Source organism: Ammospiza caudacuta, chromosome 6, assembly GCF_027887145.1.
Source record: "Ammospiza caudacuta isolate bAmmCau1 chromosome 6, bAmmCau1.pri, whole genome shotgun sequence".
Classification (NCBI taxonomy): Eukaryota; Metazoa; Chordata; class Aves; order Passeriformes; family Passerellidae; genus Ammospiza; species Ammospiza caudacuta.
This window is the reverse complement of record NC_080598.1, coordinates 44,978,561-44,992,323: the sequence shown is the minus strand read 5'-3', so window position 1 is coordinate 44,992,323 and position 13,763 is coordinate 44,978,561. Positions and strand designations below refer to the sequence as shown.

The 13,763-nt window shown below is 38.7% G+C and overlaps 1 protein-coding gene across 3 annotated transcripts in view; it reads right to left on the bottom strand.

Annotated features, from left to right (window-relative positions):
- Nucleotides 1-13,763, bottom strand: part of NRXN3 (neurexin 3) — a 908,017-nt gene that overhangs the window by 534,182 nt on the left and 360,072 nt on the right. For all 3 annotated transcript variants that reach the window (XM_058806342.1, XM_058806340.1, XM_058806341.1), the window contains 2 exons: nt 6,936-7,055; nt 293-674 (listed from right to left, as the gene is read on the bottom strand). In XM_058806342.1, the coding sequence (XP_058662325.1) occupies nt 293-674; nt 6,936-7,055 (502 nt within the window). The remainder of the gene's footprint in view (nt 1-292; nt 675-6,935; nt 7,056-13,763) is intronic.

Sequence of the window (13,763 nt, the reverse complement as noted above, 5' to 3'; positions counted from 1 at the left end):
TAATGTGCAAGGTTGAAAGGACAAAATATTAGTCTAACTATGTCCCAATCACTTAAAATACTAATATTGCACACTGTAAAAATGTCCCTCCCACAGCCATAGGAGGAAGTCAGTGATAAAATCAGGAGTCTTAAGCTTCAGTGTTTTTGTTTAAACACTTCATCTTACAGCTCAGCAAACAGACAAAACATGAGTATCAGGTGAACTTCTCTTCATGTAAGCTTGAAATGCTTACACCTATAAGTAATTTATCTATAAATAAGCTGGTAGAAAACAACAGAAAGCCACTTACCCCTTGACTAGTTCAACTGCGATAAAGTCATTGCCATCACCGCTGTTAAAGAGGATGAAACCATCAGCCGAGGTGGTCTTGAACTGAAAGAAGAGGTGCATGGATGTATAAGCCTGCAAGGTGGCCAGGCTCAAGTAGCTGCTCTTAGTCTTGAACGTGACAGGGTCAGCTATAATGTTGCGGAGGCCAAAGCGCGCCTTCAGCTCGCAGTAGTCAATGTCGCCGTTCTTGCACAGGTCGATGTAGAGCATCCCGTTGAACATGAGGCTCTGCAGGTGCCCGATGAAGCTGGAGGGGATGACGGAGATGTAGCGCTTCTCTGTCATGATCCCTGTCTCGATGTTGTGGAACTCCAAGCGGGTGTGATCACCAACCATTGTGCCTTGAAGGACAGAAACAAAGAGAAATACTGGGGATCAGTAATAAGTTATATAGAGCCCACCAAACTCCAGTTTCCAGACTGATAGCAGAACTAAATCCTATCCAATCGCTGTTCAGCAGCTTACATAAGAAAGGATGTACAGAATCTTGGTGAAGAGGCTTGGTGGAGATGTGTGAGTATAGCAGCTGCCAAAACCTGGCAGAAAAGACAGGCCTCTAAAGGGCCATGGGCAGCAAGCTCTGTCCTTTTCCCTGTGCTTCACAGACTTTATTGTCTGTAAAGAGGACCAGGCATCTCCCTTAAAGCTGACGGTGATCTATTTGATGCAGCAGACCATATACCAAACAACTCGAACACTTCTGAAACAACTTTTCCAAGTGCACCTCCTGAAAACACTTGTTAAACATAGATTAATATAAGTAGAGCAATGAGAGAAGTGAGAACAGTCATAAAATTGCTGATATTTATTCCTTTGTTCTCTCCTTGTGCCTAATGTTATTTCTCTTTTAAGAGCACGGCAGGAGGGAAACACACAAAATGCAACAGGTAAAAAGCCCTCCATCTATTTAAATCATCAACCTACTACCACTTGGGCTATTTACCACATCATGACAAGATTTTAACCTCTCAAAACATCCAAGCCATTCAGTATGCCAAATACTACTGTCAGACTCCTCATACAGCATATTTAAATGTTTCACTAAGTGTGCTAGGCACCAGTGCTGACACAGAACACATACAGACAGATGAAATACAACAGTATGCTATGAAGACAAGTTGGGCAACGTCAGAATGAAAACCCTTTCAGCCAATCTTATTTTACCTCTCCATAGTTCTTCATTAAGGTAGTTCTCACTATTTGGTCACATGTGCACAGTGTTTTTCTACAGGAGCCTTGATCCACGAAGTAAAAAGGAATGAATGAAATACTAAGAATTTAGTTGTTTTCCTACCGTTCACTGTACAACTACCATTCAAATTCTGCTACATGTAGGCCATTATTTTTTCTCTCACGAAATTTTCTGCAGTTCTAATTGGGTTTATGGAGCGTGGTGTTGGCTGGGGGGTAGCTGCAGGGCAGCCTTAGTGAGGAAAGGCTGGGGCTATCCCGTGCCCAAAATGGCCAATTCCAAATGGCTCCAACCCATCCACCACAGGGCACTGCTGAGCCCCTTGGACAAGATGGTGGTACCTGGGAGAAAATGTGTAAGAAAGGACATAATGCTATGCACAAGAAACAAAGGGGGGAAAAAATAATTTTAAAAAAAAGCCGAACCAAGTCAAACCCCTATGAACATCAAGAATTGAAAAGAGGGAGGAGGCATTCCAGGTGCCAGAGTAGAAATCATCCACCATCCACAAAGAAGATTACAGTGTTGCAGACAATTACACTGCAACTCATGGAGGACTCTTGTGCTAGAGCAGGTGGATATTTCCAGAAGGAACTGCAGCTCCTGGAAAGCCTAGACTGGAGAAGGTTTTCCTGAAAGCATATGGAGATGCCCTCCTACTGGAGCACTTCATGAAGGACTGCATTCCATGGCCAGGACCCACACTGGAGCAGGACAGAAGTGTGAGTAGGAAGGAGCATCAGAGAGGATCTGTTACAGCCTGAGCACAGCCACCATTCCCCAGTCCCCTTCTCTGCCTCGTGGGGGCAGGTGGGAGAGCAGGGAGGAGCAAATCCAGTAAAAGAGAGTGGCAGACACTGTTCTACTTTCTTGTCTTTGTTTCTCACCATTCAACTCTATTTTTAAGTGGCAGCAAATTAAATTAATTCTCTCCAAGTCAAGTGTGTTTTGTCCATGATTATAATCAGTGCACAGTCCTCTCTTTTAGCAGGTTTTCCAAAGAATACAGCCACACTACCCATTGGTCCCTCTCATAAGATTTTATCATGCTGGTAAAATTCACCAGGTTTAAAATCCAGAGGGAACAAAGATATTTAAACTCACACCAGCTCTGTGAAATTTGACAACTGGATAAATACAAGAATAAATATTTCCAGTGTGCTATAGACAGACAAAATTTTGCAACAGTATCTGACTTCACTGCATCTGCTGGTCAGCAAGCGTATCTACACAACTCTCAACCAGTCACTGCAAGAGATATTTGTCAGTCATTGCGGTATACCTAGGAATCATACCAATCACCACAGCTGAACCCAGAACAAATTCCTCCAATTCCCCTAGGTTATATCAACTGGGGCTTAAAAGCTTTCTCATATTCTGTGCTGTCTCCTGAACTCTCCTAACATTTCTCACCATAACAACTTCCAGGCATTAAAAGACAAAAAATAAAAAAAATTGACAAGCAAAAAACCATTAGTCCTTTCAAGACTTTTCCTACGAGTTGTGACTTTGGCTTTTTTTTCTCTGTTGGGGATAGAACAAAACGTGAACACGCTTTTAAAGACACATGGATGATACATCCTGGCTTGTAGTGTATAGAGTCAGTTTACATGAACTGATGGTCATTATCTTGCTTAGACATTCTGGAAACTCTGAAATATTTCTAACTCACCTCTCATGGTCATGTACAAACTGCAGGTTTTCAGTTTATACTTTGTCCAAATGTGAACAAGTTTTATTCAAAGACAGCAAGCAAGCACAATTGTTATTAGAATTTTTTTTTCAGCTATCTACTTCAAATATGAAGAAAAAATATTATATAAACCAATTCACCTTTTTCACTTATTCCAAATTTTACCAGTGGATCTAAATATCTATACAATTATACAAAGACCATGGAAAACTTCAGTCCAAGCAGACACAGCTGATCAAACTTAGAAGCAGCTGAAGGCAGTCACAAATTTCTGACTATTTAAAAATTCAAGTGTCAGAACCAATGCAAATGTTTTTAAATCCTGAAAGAGTTCTTTACCAGAAATAATATTATTTTAGTTTGAAAAACTGAAGTTTCCAGAAACTGAAACAGTACATGGGGAAATTTGTTTAGACAGCTTTCTCACTTCCACTACTGTGATCCTCAGAGTTTCAATTTCGGTGTTATAAAATTTATGATTTTTCCAAACCAGAAGTGTATTTTCTTAAAATTATAAAAGTCACTTAAAAAAAAAGCCTGGTTTTTTTTTACTTCAAAAAATTAGAACAATAAAATTAAGAGATGTCAGTTCTCAAAGGCAAGAAAACTCCCGCCTTTTTCCTTTTACACTTAAAAAAATACAAGGCAATTGTGGCCTGAGTAGAAGAAAAAAGCCAAGACTGGGGAATCCAGAGCACACTGGGATAGGGGAGCCCAAATATTGGGGGCGTTAAAAATGGAGTGAGGGACTTTGGAGAAAGTGAGCCCAGAATCTTAGAAAAGGTGAAAAATATGAAAACTGGGGCTGGCTTAATAATAAAAAAAAATAGTGCTAGAGGCAGTACTGTAGAAAGTCAGGAGTAGTTCAGTGAAAAGCTGCAAAGGGCATGGCAATACAAGATCAGAATCAGGACAGAGATGTAATTTCCCAGGAAATCATGGAGTGCAATCCAGTATTTTCTGATCTCATTAGCTATCAGCCCCACCTGCAGAGTTCACCTCTAGTTCCCCACTGTGCTCTACAGAGTACTCTACCTACTACAGCAATCAGAAGCTCTCTATTTCAAGCGGTAGCAGACAGAAAAAATTCCAGCCTCACTGTGGTATTTGGGTGCTAGGAAGATGCCACAGAGAGGAATATATCTGCAGTATTTGTGTCTCATTTACCACTGATGTTCTGACATCTGTTCTGAGGTCAGGAGGAATGTGGGACAAAGGTTTTGTGAACCTTTGCATTAAACAGTAAAATGCTGTCCAGAATTGGATTCTGTGTCTGCCTTGGATGTTCTACAGGAGACCAAGTCAGACACTTCATTACAAATTTTTCATAGGTGGTCATTAATTGTCTACATCTAATTCCCCAAGGGGCAGGGTTCAACTAATTTACAGGATGTAATTTACAGACGTGCAGAATCTTTCTGATGAAAATGACTAAAAGAACACAGCAAATTTGTACCAAATACATCCAACTATAATCTGGTTGTTCCCAAACCTGTAAAATGGGAAAAAGATGCCCACTCACTTCACGTAACATAGACATGGGAATAAATCCAGTTAAACTTTTTAGTTCTGTATAAACATGTTGATGAGTAGCCTACAACACACACACACAAAATAAAAAAACTAAAAATGTAAAAAATAATCTAAATTTAGAGCAAAATTCAGCTGGCGCGCATTGTTCCAAACAAGCAATAAGAAAACAGAAATCAGATAGGCTGTTTATTTTTACTGGAGGCCTAATTTAGATTTCTAATCTATGGCTAAGACAGCAAGAATCCTGTGGAAAAATCTATGTGACCACACCACTGAAGACTGTTTTCATCTGCCCAAGGAAGTGGGATGCAGATTGCACAAAAATTCTTAACTCTGACTTTTCTGACTTTGCCATGATGGCATTCTTTTAACAGATATTTTTAGCTGCAATGCATCTTTAATTATGTAATTCATATACATGTACATATGCGTGTCCTATTTTAGTACAGGATTGTATCATTATTATTTATAAACTTTGCTTCGTGAAAAAGACTTCAAGAACAGATGGCTTTGGGGGATCGGTTCGGTAATGCAGAGTGCGCCACCCCGTGGTGCTTCCTAAAAAAGCACATCCAGAAGAATTGTTCTCAAATTTAGAAGTAACCGGGATGAAGTGTTTAAGTTCCCTCCTAAACAAAATTCATTTTTCCTGTGAGCTGATTTTGACCAAGCCACTACCAAGGCTGAATTTCAACGAGGAGAGGGAATGATTTTTCTTGCATGTTTCTTGTTCTCTCTTGCAAAATCACAGTCTGTATAGGACAGTACATATTTACTTCAGAGAGAAAACTTATTTCAAACCATTTTCCTGTAAGCCAACTTCTTTGAGCATATTTCAGATTTCTGACTCCTGGCTTTCCAAATTATCTAAATTACCACAATATTTAAAATAATTCACATTCCTACAGAAGGAAAACACTTTTTTTTCAGACATAGGTTACAGTGTTCTGGCACTGTGTGGCAGCCATTACTCCTAGTTGCATTCTGAGTAGAAGCTACTCAGAAAAGAGGATTTCAGCTTTTTGGCAAACCAGCATGGGTGTAAACTAACAATTATGCCTGCATCAGTTTTGCATCCAGGGTTCCTGGCTTTGTTTTGGTTTGGGTTTTTTTTTTTTGTTTTAGTTTTTGTTGTTTGTTGTTGTTGTTTTATTATCATCACCCTCCAGACTGCTGATGTTTTTCTCAAAAGCCCAGTTCCTAAAGTTATATACAAATATGAGAATTTAAGATCTTCAAAAGAATAGAAAAATAGGATTCTGGCTCTTGCAGTCATGGGGAAATGGACTTGAAAAGTATAATCTCTTAAAATTCTGCAATTACAAAAGGATCAATCTGAAGTACTTTGATCATTTCAATGCAAATCTTAACCTGGGACAAACCAACTTTCCTGACTGATCTTTTCTTTCCTCCCTGCAACTACATGTCTCTGCAACAAGAAGTAGGAGCTCAAAAAGCTGTCTGAAAATTCAGAAAATTATTTTAAAAATAAAAAAAATTTTAAAAAAAGGACTGACACACTTTGCCGAGTCAGGATCCTCCCTAAACTCTAAACCAAAGCTGAGAATAAATTTCTTTGCTTGCTTTTTCTTCTGGATGGCTCTGATGCACACAAGAACTTGGGAAACTAAAAAAACATAAAGAAAATAACCTATAATGCCCAAACTACAAAAAAAAAAAAAAAAAAAAAAAAAAAAAAAAAAAAAAAGGAAGAATAACCAAAAATGAGCAGCAGAGACATAAATCTGTGCTCTGTAACACATGTACTTCATACAGGTTTATCATCAAGGAAAAGTTTGTGCAGAGGAATGGTCCAGAGAGCCTTGGCCTTGATTCCAGAGCATTGGAAACCATCACACGTGCAACTCAGGAATGGAGTGTGTTCAGTCTCCCTGGACCAAGAGAAAGTTCTGCTGAACCCTCTACAGTCTGAGATAAGTACAAGCTTATCTGCCTCCTAAACCCATATCTCAAGTCATTACAGTTGTCACAGAAGTTTCTGGTGCTGGCTGAGTCTCTCAGACCTGAACACTCACTTTCAACATCGTAACAATAATAATACATGAGTGCTAACAGGAAGGGGTGGGGGGGAGAGATACCCAGAAGAACAGGGAGAAGGAGCATAATGGCAAAGACTAGGAACAGAGACACAGTGATCAAAAAACACTGATGCATCACACTTACCCTCAGCAACATCATCATCCACGATCAGCTTGAGGCTCTTTCCTCGCCGCACCACCCGGACAGTGTGCCACTCATTGTCATTGAGCTTCTGCCCAGCATAAAGAGTTTCAGGTCCCTTGCCTGGGAAGGGTGATAGGTGCAGCAGTTAAAGCCAGACCCACAATTGCTTTAGTACTTTCTCAATGGGAAAAGTCATGAAAATCAACTTGGTGTGATACAGACCAGTAGAGTGTACAGGTATATGACAGCCTCCAATCAACCCTCACACCTACACCTTCCCAGCTCAGGGAATCACAAACCCTTCCACTCAGTCAGGTGCCTCCCTCCACAGAGCCCTAAAGTCACACACATTAAAAACACATAGAAATCTCTCTTGTGCTGTGGTACTAATTTCCAAACATCACACTTCACAGCACACTACAATTATAGGAAAACAAATTGATGACTGAAATGTCTCAAAGGGGATCCATTACAGTAGCATTTTGCTCTCCTAAGAAACTGGATTTTAAACAACCCCAGGGTACTTGGGATTCTTTTCAAAGTTAAACACACTGGTCTTTCAACACTTCAGTATCAAACACCAGGTTGGTTTCAGTCTCAAAAAAAAAAAAAAAAAACAAAAGAAAAAACTCCACAAAACCCCCAAGAAAGCAATAAAAAACCCCTCAAAGAACTTCATACCCCGCCTTTATAAATAATTTTTTTAAAAAATTAGAATCTCAAAGAAAACCATTCACCAACCTTGCTGATTGCTTTTGCTTTAAGGCTCTTTGGCAAAGCAGCCTAGATTTGAGGTGCTTACTTCACCCCTTGGATTACAGCCAAAAGAGAAAGAAGAGCCATGTCTTCTCCAAAAGGTTATACCATAGTTGCCCTTGCAAACAATGCTCCTGGGGAAACAGCAATAGTGCTATCCACATTTGTCTGGTTTTGCTCACCCATCACAGTTGACAGGCAATTACTTAAAAAATTAATTGTTCAGATTACAGGACCAGAACATCTCACTCATGTCAAATGGTAAGTGAAATTGAATAATGGTGTGTGCTAAATTAAAAGCATCTATCCTCATTTCAGTACAGTATTAAAGTGGAGGGTTTTGATCCAGGTATACCAGAAAATGTGGAATTAGCATAGCCAAACTCGTTGCACACTGGTCTGGACCCACTGCCCAAACTGGCAAAAGGGAAACCCAAGAAAAAAACCCCATTGAGAGATATTGAACATATTAACAGAGGTGGGGTAGGGACAATAAGGCACTGCTACAGCTCATCATACTGCACTGGTAAAACTCATGTCAGACAGTCCACAGCTCACAGCATGCACAGCATTACTGTGAGCAGCATTACTAATGAGCAGCATTACTGTAAATTCTTCTCACCAAAGGAACATGGGCAAAGAAGGTGGTGTCTCATTCACCACTTCTAGGTTTCTATTTGTAGTACAGGAATTCCTCAGAAGACCAAAGCAAAATAAATGTTCCATTACTCTTTTTGAAAAAATCATGCAGTTCATGCTAATAAAAAAGATTAATACCTTTTTCAAATAAAGACCATTGCCAGCCAATTTTACCATAAACTAAGATGAAAAAAATGTTTTCCAGTGACTTGAAAGATAAGTGTCATTCTTGGATTAAAAGCACAGGGAGTCACATATTGAAGTTACAGAGAATATCTCCTTAGCAGAAGAAATCCATAGCTTCTGCTGTCCCTCATCCATGTGCCAAAGTCACATACCACTTGTGTAAATCCAGCTGAACAAGGCAGTTGGATCAGGGCCAGAAAGTTTAAGTTATTTGGGACTAGGCAAGCAAAACAAGAATCAAAGAAAGTTATGCTAGATTTACATCAGTAAGTATATTTTATCCCAAAGCAGAATTCACAAAATTATAGGTCTCTTTGGATAAACAGCAAAATTATTGTCTACATCAAAATATACAGCATCAGTTACTGTAGTTCTACACAGGCACTTCCCAGGTAGGAAGATGAAGGAGGTCACCTGGAACTGTGTGTTTATATAATGCCATCTGGAAGCAGGGGGAAGGGGGGAGGGGTGGCAAATGCTTTCTAAAAAACCCAATTTTTCCCACATATCCATTAGAGCTCTGGATGGCTCAGCCAAGAGAAATAGTCAGGTGTGCTGGAGTCTGCTCATTGACAATGCAATGCTTTCTATGCAAGAGCTCTGTGTTCAGCATGGTTGAGTAACTCAGTTGCTGTTCTTCTAGTCCCCATTTTTCAACCCTAGCTTGACAAAACCGGGATCAGCTAAACCAGTCTAGGGTTTGGCTTGTCTTGATGGCCACTGTAACACTTTCAAAACTTCTGTGACACCAACAGAAGTTATATATTTATATTCTTAGAAAATGTAGCTTAACCAATTCACAAATAAATGAATAGAAAGTTGCAGCACTCCCACATTTTCCAAATGAATAAGGTTGTCAACTTAGAAGTACTTGGTTAATAGGTTAGCCTAAAAATTTGAAAATTAAGCACTGCAGGTATGAATTATTTTATTATTTAAGTCCATGTCTTCCTCAGTCAATTATATATTTGATCAGTAGAAACCAAAAAAAGTTTTAATACTTTCCATAACTTACCACCCTCCCTTTTGCAAAAATGGGCATTGGCTTCTTTTAGTAGGGCTGCCCAAACAAAAATTCAATACTTGAGCATGCTTAAGAGCATTCAGATAAGTTTTTCCAACCAAACATATCTGATCTTAAAACACTAAAAAAATGTTATTTTACTCTATTCAAACTGGTTTATTTTCAAATGTTTTCAAGACATTTATGCAGCGGAGGGCTGACCTGAAAAACAGCAAAATTGTGTCCCCATTTTTCAACTGAGAGTGTGCAAATAAATTGCTGCTCTTTGCATAAGCTCCCATTGAATTATAAGTAGGTCCAAGAACTGTGTATGCAAAGCCTTTCACAACTGGATACCAAAATTCATTTCATTGAGCATTATTACTACATGTGCCATTACTATAGAGACATTTAAACAAGGCCTTGAAGATTCCTAATCCAACAGTTGCTTATGCTGGGGAGAATAGAAAGGAAATGGGCCACGTGTTCCTGCACCACAACACTGTCCCTAAAAACAATCTCCTGCCAGGCATTTCTGTAGTCTTATGTTTTGCAGTTTTATGTTTTTTCCTCCTTTCAAGATATCTGCACCTACATCATCCTTCAAAAAGGACAACAGACATAGGAGGAAGCAAAATAGAAGATCAAATGGACAGAGAAAGAAATCTAGAGATTATTATGTTCCCTTTGTGTAACATTCTTTTATGACAAAAGACAAGAAAAGGCAAAGAAGAAACTCTTGCAGCAATGAACGGCTCACCTGGAAACATTTCTATTTATAATACTTTGGGTCACTAGGGATTAGGTCATTTCAACAATCTATTTCTTTTTATGCATGAAAAGAGTAAAGGACAACATAACAGTAAACAGAACAAGAAAGTTTGTACTACTGCAGTAATATAACAGTTAGCTGACAGACCCTCACTCCTGTTGGTGTCTCTGATCATCTTGGTCATTCCATCCCCTTTCCTAATCCTGTCTGAGGGTCTGTGTATCATATGGAATTGATCACCACATTTCATTTTCCAACTCAAATGAGGCAGGCTAGTGAATATTCCTTTTATGCTTTGCAGTGGCAAATACTACCTAATCAGAAGCAAAAATATCTCTCTCAGCATCCCCAAATTCTGGACATGAGTTCAGCTGCAGTTCTGGCTTCTTGAGCAAATTTAACTTGATTCAGCCACAGTGACTCCTCCTCATTCTCCCATGAATCCTCCGACATCTACTCAAACTTTTAGGCATAATGTTCATGAAAAAAAAAATTAGTATATGCTTTCAAACATGGAAGAACTCCATCCAATCTGCCCAGCGTATCCCAAACATTATATATGTATCAAAGGTGCACTGCTGCTAATTAATAGCTTGGCTCAAATAACCTATATAAAAGTTCCAAGAATACACATGCCAAAGTATAAAGAATCAAAAAGGAGATCATGCCTTCTAAAAATGCTGAGTTGCGTTCCATGTGCTCCCCAAGAACTCATTTGGTTCAGAGCAAACATCTAGTCAGAGGAATGCAGTTCTGACAATACCTCTGAAAATGCACTGCTTATTCACCCTCAGTGGCTAACAGCAGACGGAAATTTCCTCTGTGAGATAAAGGAGAAAGAGGTTTGATCCCCTCTGCAGTTTCTCACAGGTGGATCAAAGTCTGCTTTTACTTTGGTGCAGGCTGTCATCATCTGATCCATTTATATGATTAAATGGGCTTGCATGAAACCAGGCTATCTTTATCATTGCATATCCTATCCAACACTACAGAAGTGGAACACTGAAGGTCTGCTGAGCACCACAAGAGCTGAACAGAAGGGACATTGCCATATTGGTGAGAATGGACAAGGTGCTTCCCTCAGTACAATTACAATGATAAATAATTCTACAGTGATACTAATGCTTTTCAAAGAAGACCCTGGGTAATGATAAGGTTTTCTCTGCTTTTAATTTTTCACTAAAATCCTTAGCTACCATTTCAGATTTTTTCAGTGGAAAGATGAATCTTTGTGTCTCTTTTATACAGGGCAACATCCTGTCAGAATGCCATTAACATTCCAAGGAAAGGAGGGGCTGGGAAGGGGAAGTTTCTTTGCCCCCCATCCCCTTTTTTTCTCCATTTGTGATGGAGGAAGAGCATTGGTTGTTTTTACTTCCACCTTTAAATAATGACCCGAGAAGTTGTGGTTTGCTGTATAAAATGTGTACACAGAGATTTGTGAAACAATGACAATGAATGACAATGAATCACAAGACCTCAAAAAAGGAAGAAATGGGTGCAATGATAAGGATGCTGGCAATTTTTCACACACCTTTGTGGCTTCCTGATTTGCAGTAAGTTCCTACAAAGCACAGGTCAAATATCAAAACACAAGAATGGCTCAAAAGCAGAGCTGGCAGCTGCTCTGAAAATCTTCAGTAATTCTCAATCTTGGTTAAATATAAACCACTAGTGTAAATTTTGTTGTTTCTTTCAGGCAGCACTAGTATGGACAAAGTGTTTTAGGACGGTCTTTTCTTTGACCAGGATTTGCTGTTCAACACCAGGAGCATTGTTAATTGCTAAGAAACAAGTGGCAACCCCTGACTGTACCTTGCAGACATTTATCTAGATAATCCAGTTAAATCAACCAATATTCTCATACACACACACTTGTTTTGCTCATATACAGGCTTTAGAATTCCTCTTTTCAAGAAAATGTTGGCTGCCAACAAGGAATAAGCAGTTGCACTCCCCCTACAGATACTCAGTATCTTCACTGGGGACCTTACCTGCAGCAGTCTTTCCATTTCCTCAAGGAGCAGGATCATGTCCATGTGCTACCCCACATGTTTAAACAAACATAGCATGCACTTAAGAAACAACCTTCCTGTGAGGCATGCTAAAAACTTTTATGTTTACAGCTTTACACAGTGGCTTTACTGTGAAAATCAATTAAGTTGAGATAATTTACACCAGCCTACACAGAAGTAAAATGTAATTATTGACATCCATTCAGCAATAAAAAGCACATACACAAAGTCCTTTAAACACCCACAGAGTCAATTAGCCTCACAAGTGCAAGTGACAATTCCCTGAAACACCATACTAATCAAGTGCAGGGAATTAACTCAGCAACTAACTGAAAACTAGCAAGACCACCCGAATAGATCTCTCACACTCCTATCTCCATCTAAACATGACAAAAAATAAGCTAGGTTTAATTATTTTGTATACAATCTATTTTAATCTTTTTAACCCCTTATTAAAAAAAAAAAAAAAAAGCCAACCAAAACCAATCCCAACAAAGCACAACATAGTTCCTTGCTTTTGCTATAAATACATATATCACCATACTGAATAACTGTGATTTTCACTGTAGACACCCTGGCCAATAGCTGTAAAAAGGTTCAGCACAGATTCAGGCAGCATTCAACACAGCTACAGCTTTTTCATAAGACTCTGAAACAAAATTTAGTGCAGAAATTAAGTTGCATGTCTTTCAGGTGACATGGCTCTAACTTGTGATTAAGAACAGCGAGATAATTTGATTGCATATATCATACAGGTCACACATGGCCCAGCTGTATTTATATGGAGGTTTTTCCATCAAAGTTAGTAGGTTCTGCTCCTTATTTACTTCAATTTCACTGCTGGTGAATTTTAATGCCTTAGACATTACATTGTGTATCAAATGCAAAATAATTTTTAACAGAAAAATGTTTGTCTTAATAGAAACTTGATCCCCTCAAAAAAGCTTAAATAGAAATTTAATGAAAGGATATTTCATCTCATCCTAAAATAGTTTTATTCTGACTTAGAAAACATCCAAAATATTTCAACTTCAAGCTAAATGAAAAAAAATTCCACTGTTTAAAAAAAAATTAAGCATCATTATCTATTCAAGATAATCTTAATTTTTAATGGTACTAGATAGTTTCCCATTTTTATTGAGTGAGTTTTTTCCACTTTTAATGAAAGGGATTTTATTTTATATTCACAGTCAGGGAGGAGGTCAAAAGAGGACACGCAAGTATGTAAAATAACCTCAAGTATTCATGCTTTTAAAATTAAGAATTACAAGAGTTTAATTAAATTAACTTCAAAGTGATTTCAGTCACACTGACTCTATGTTTGTTTTCAGATAAGCCTGTCATATGAACCACTTCACATTTGCCTAACGCCTTAAACTGCTGTCCCTAACAGATCAGGGCCACAAAAGCTTCAGTGTTGCTATACCAAGGAGTACAGAAGCTGCTATATTGTCACT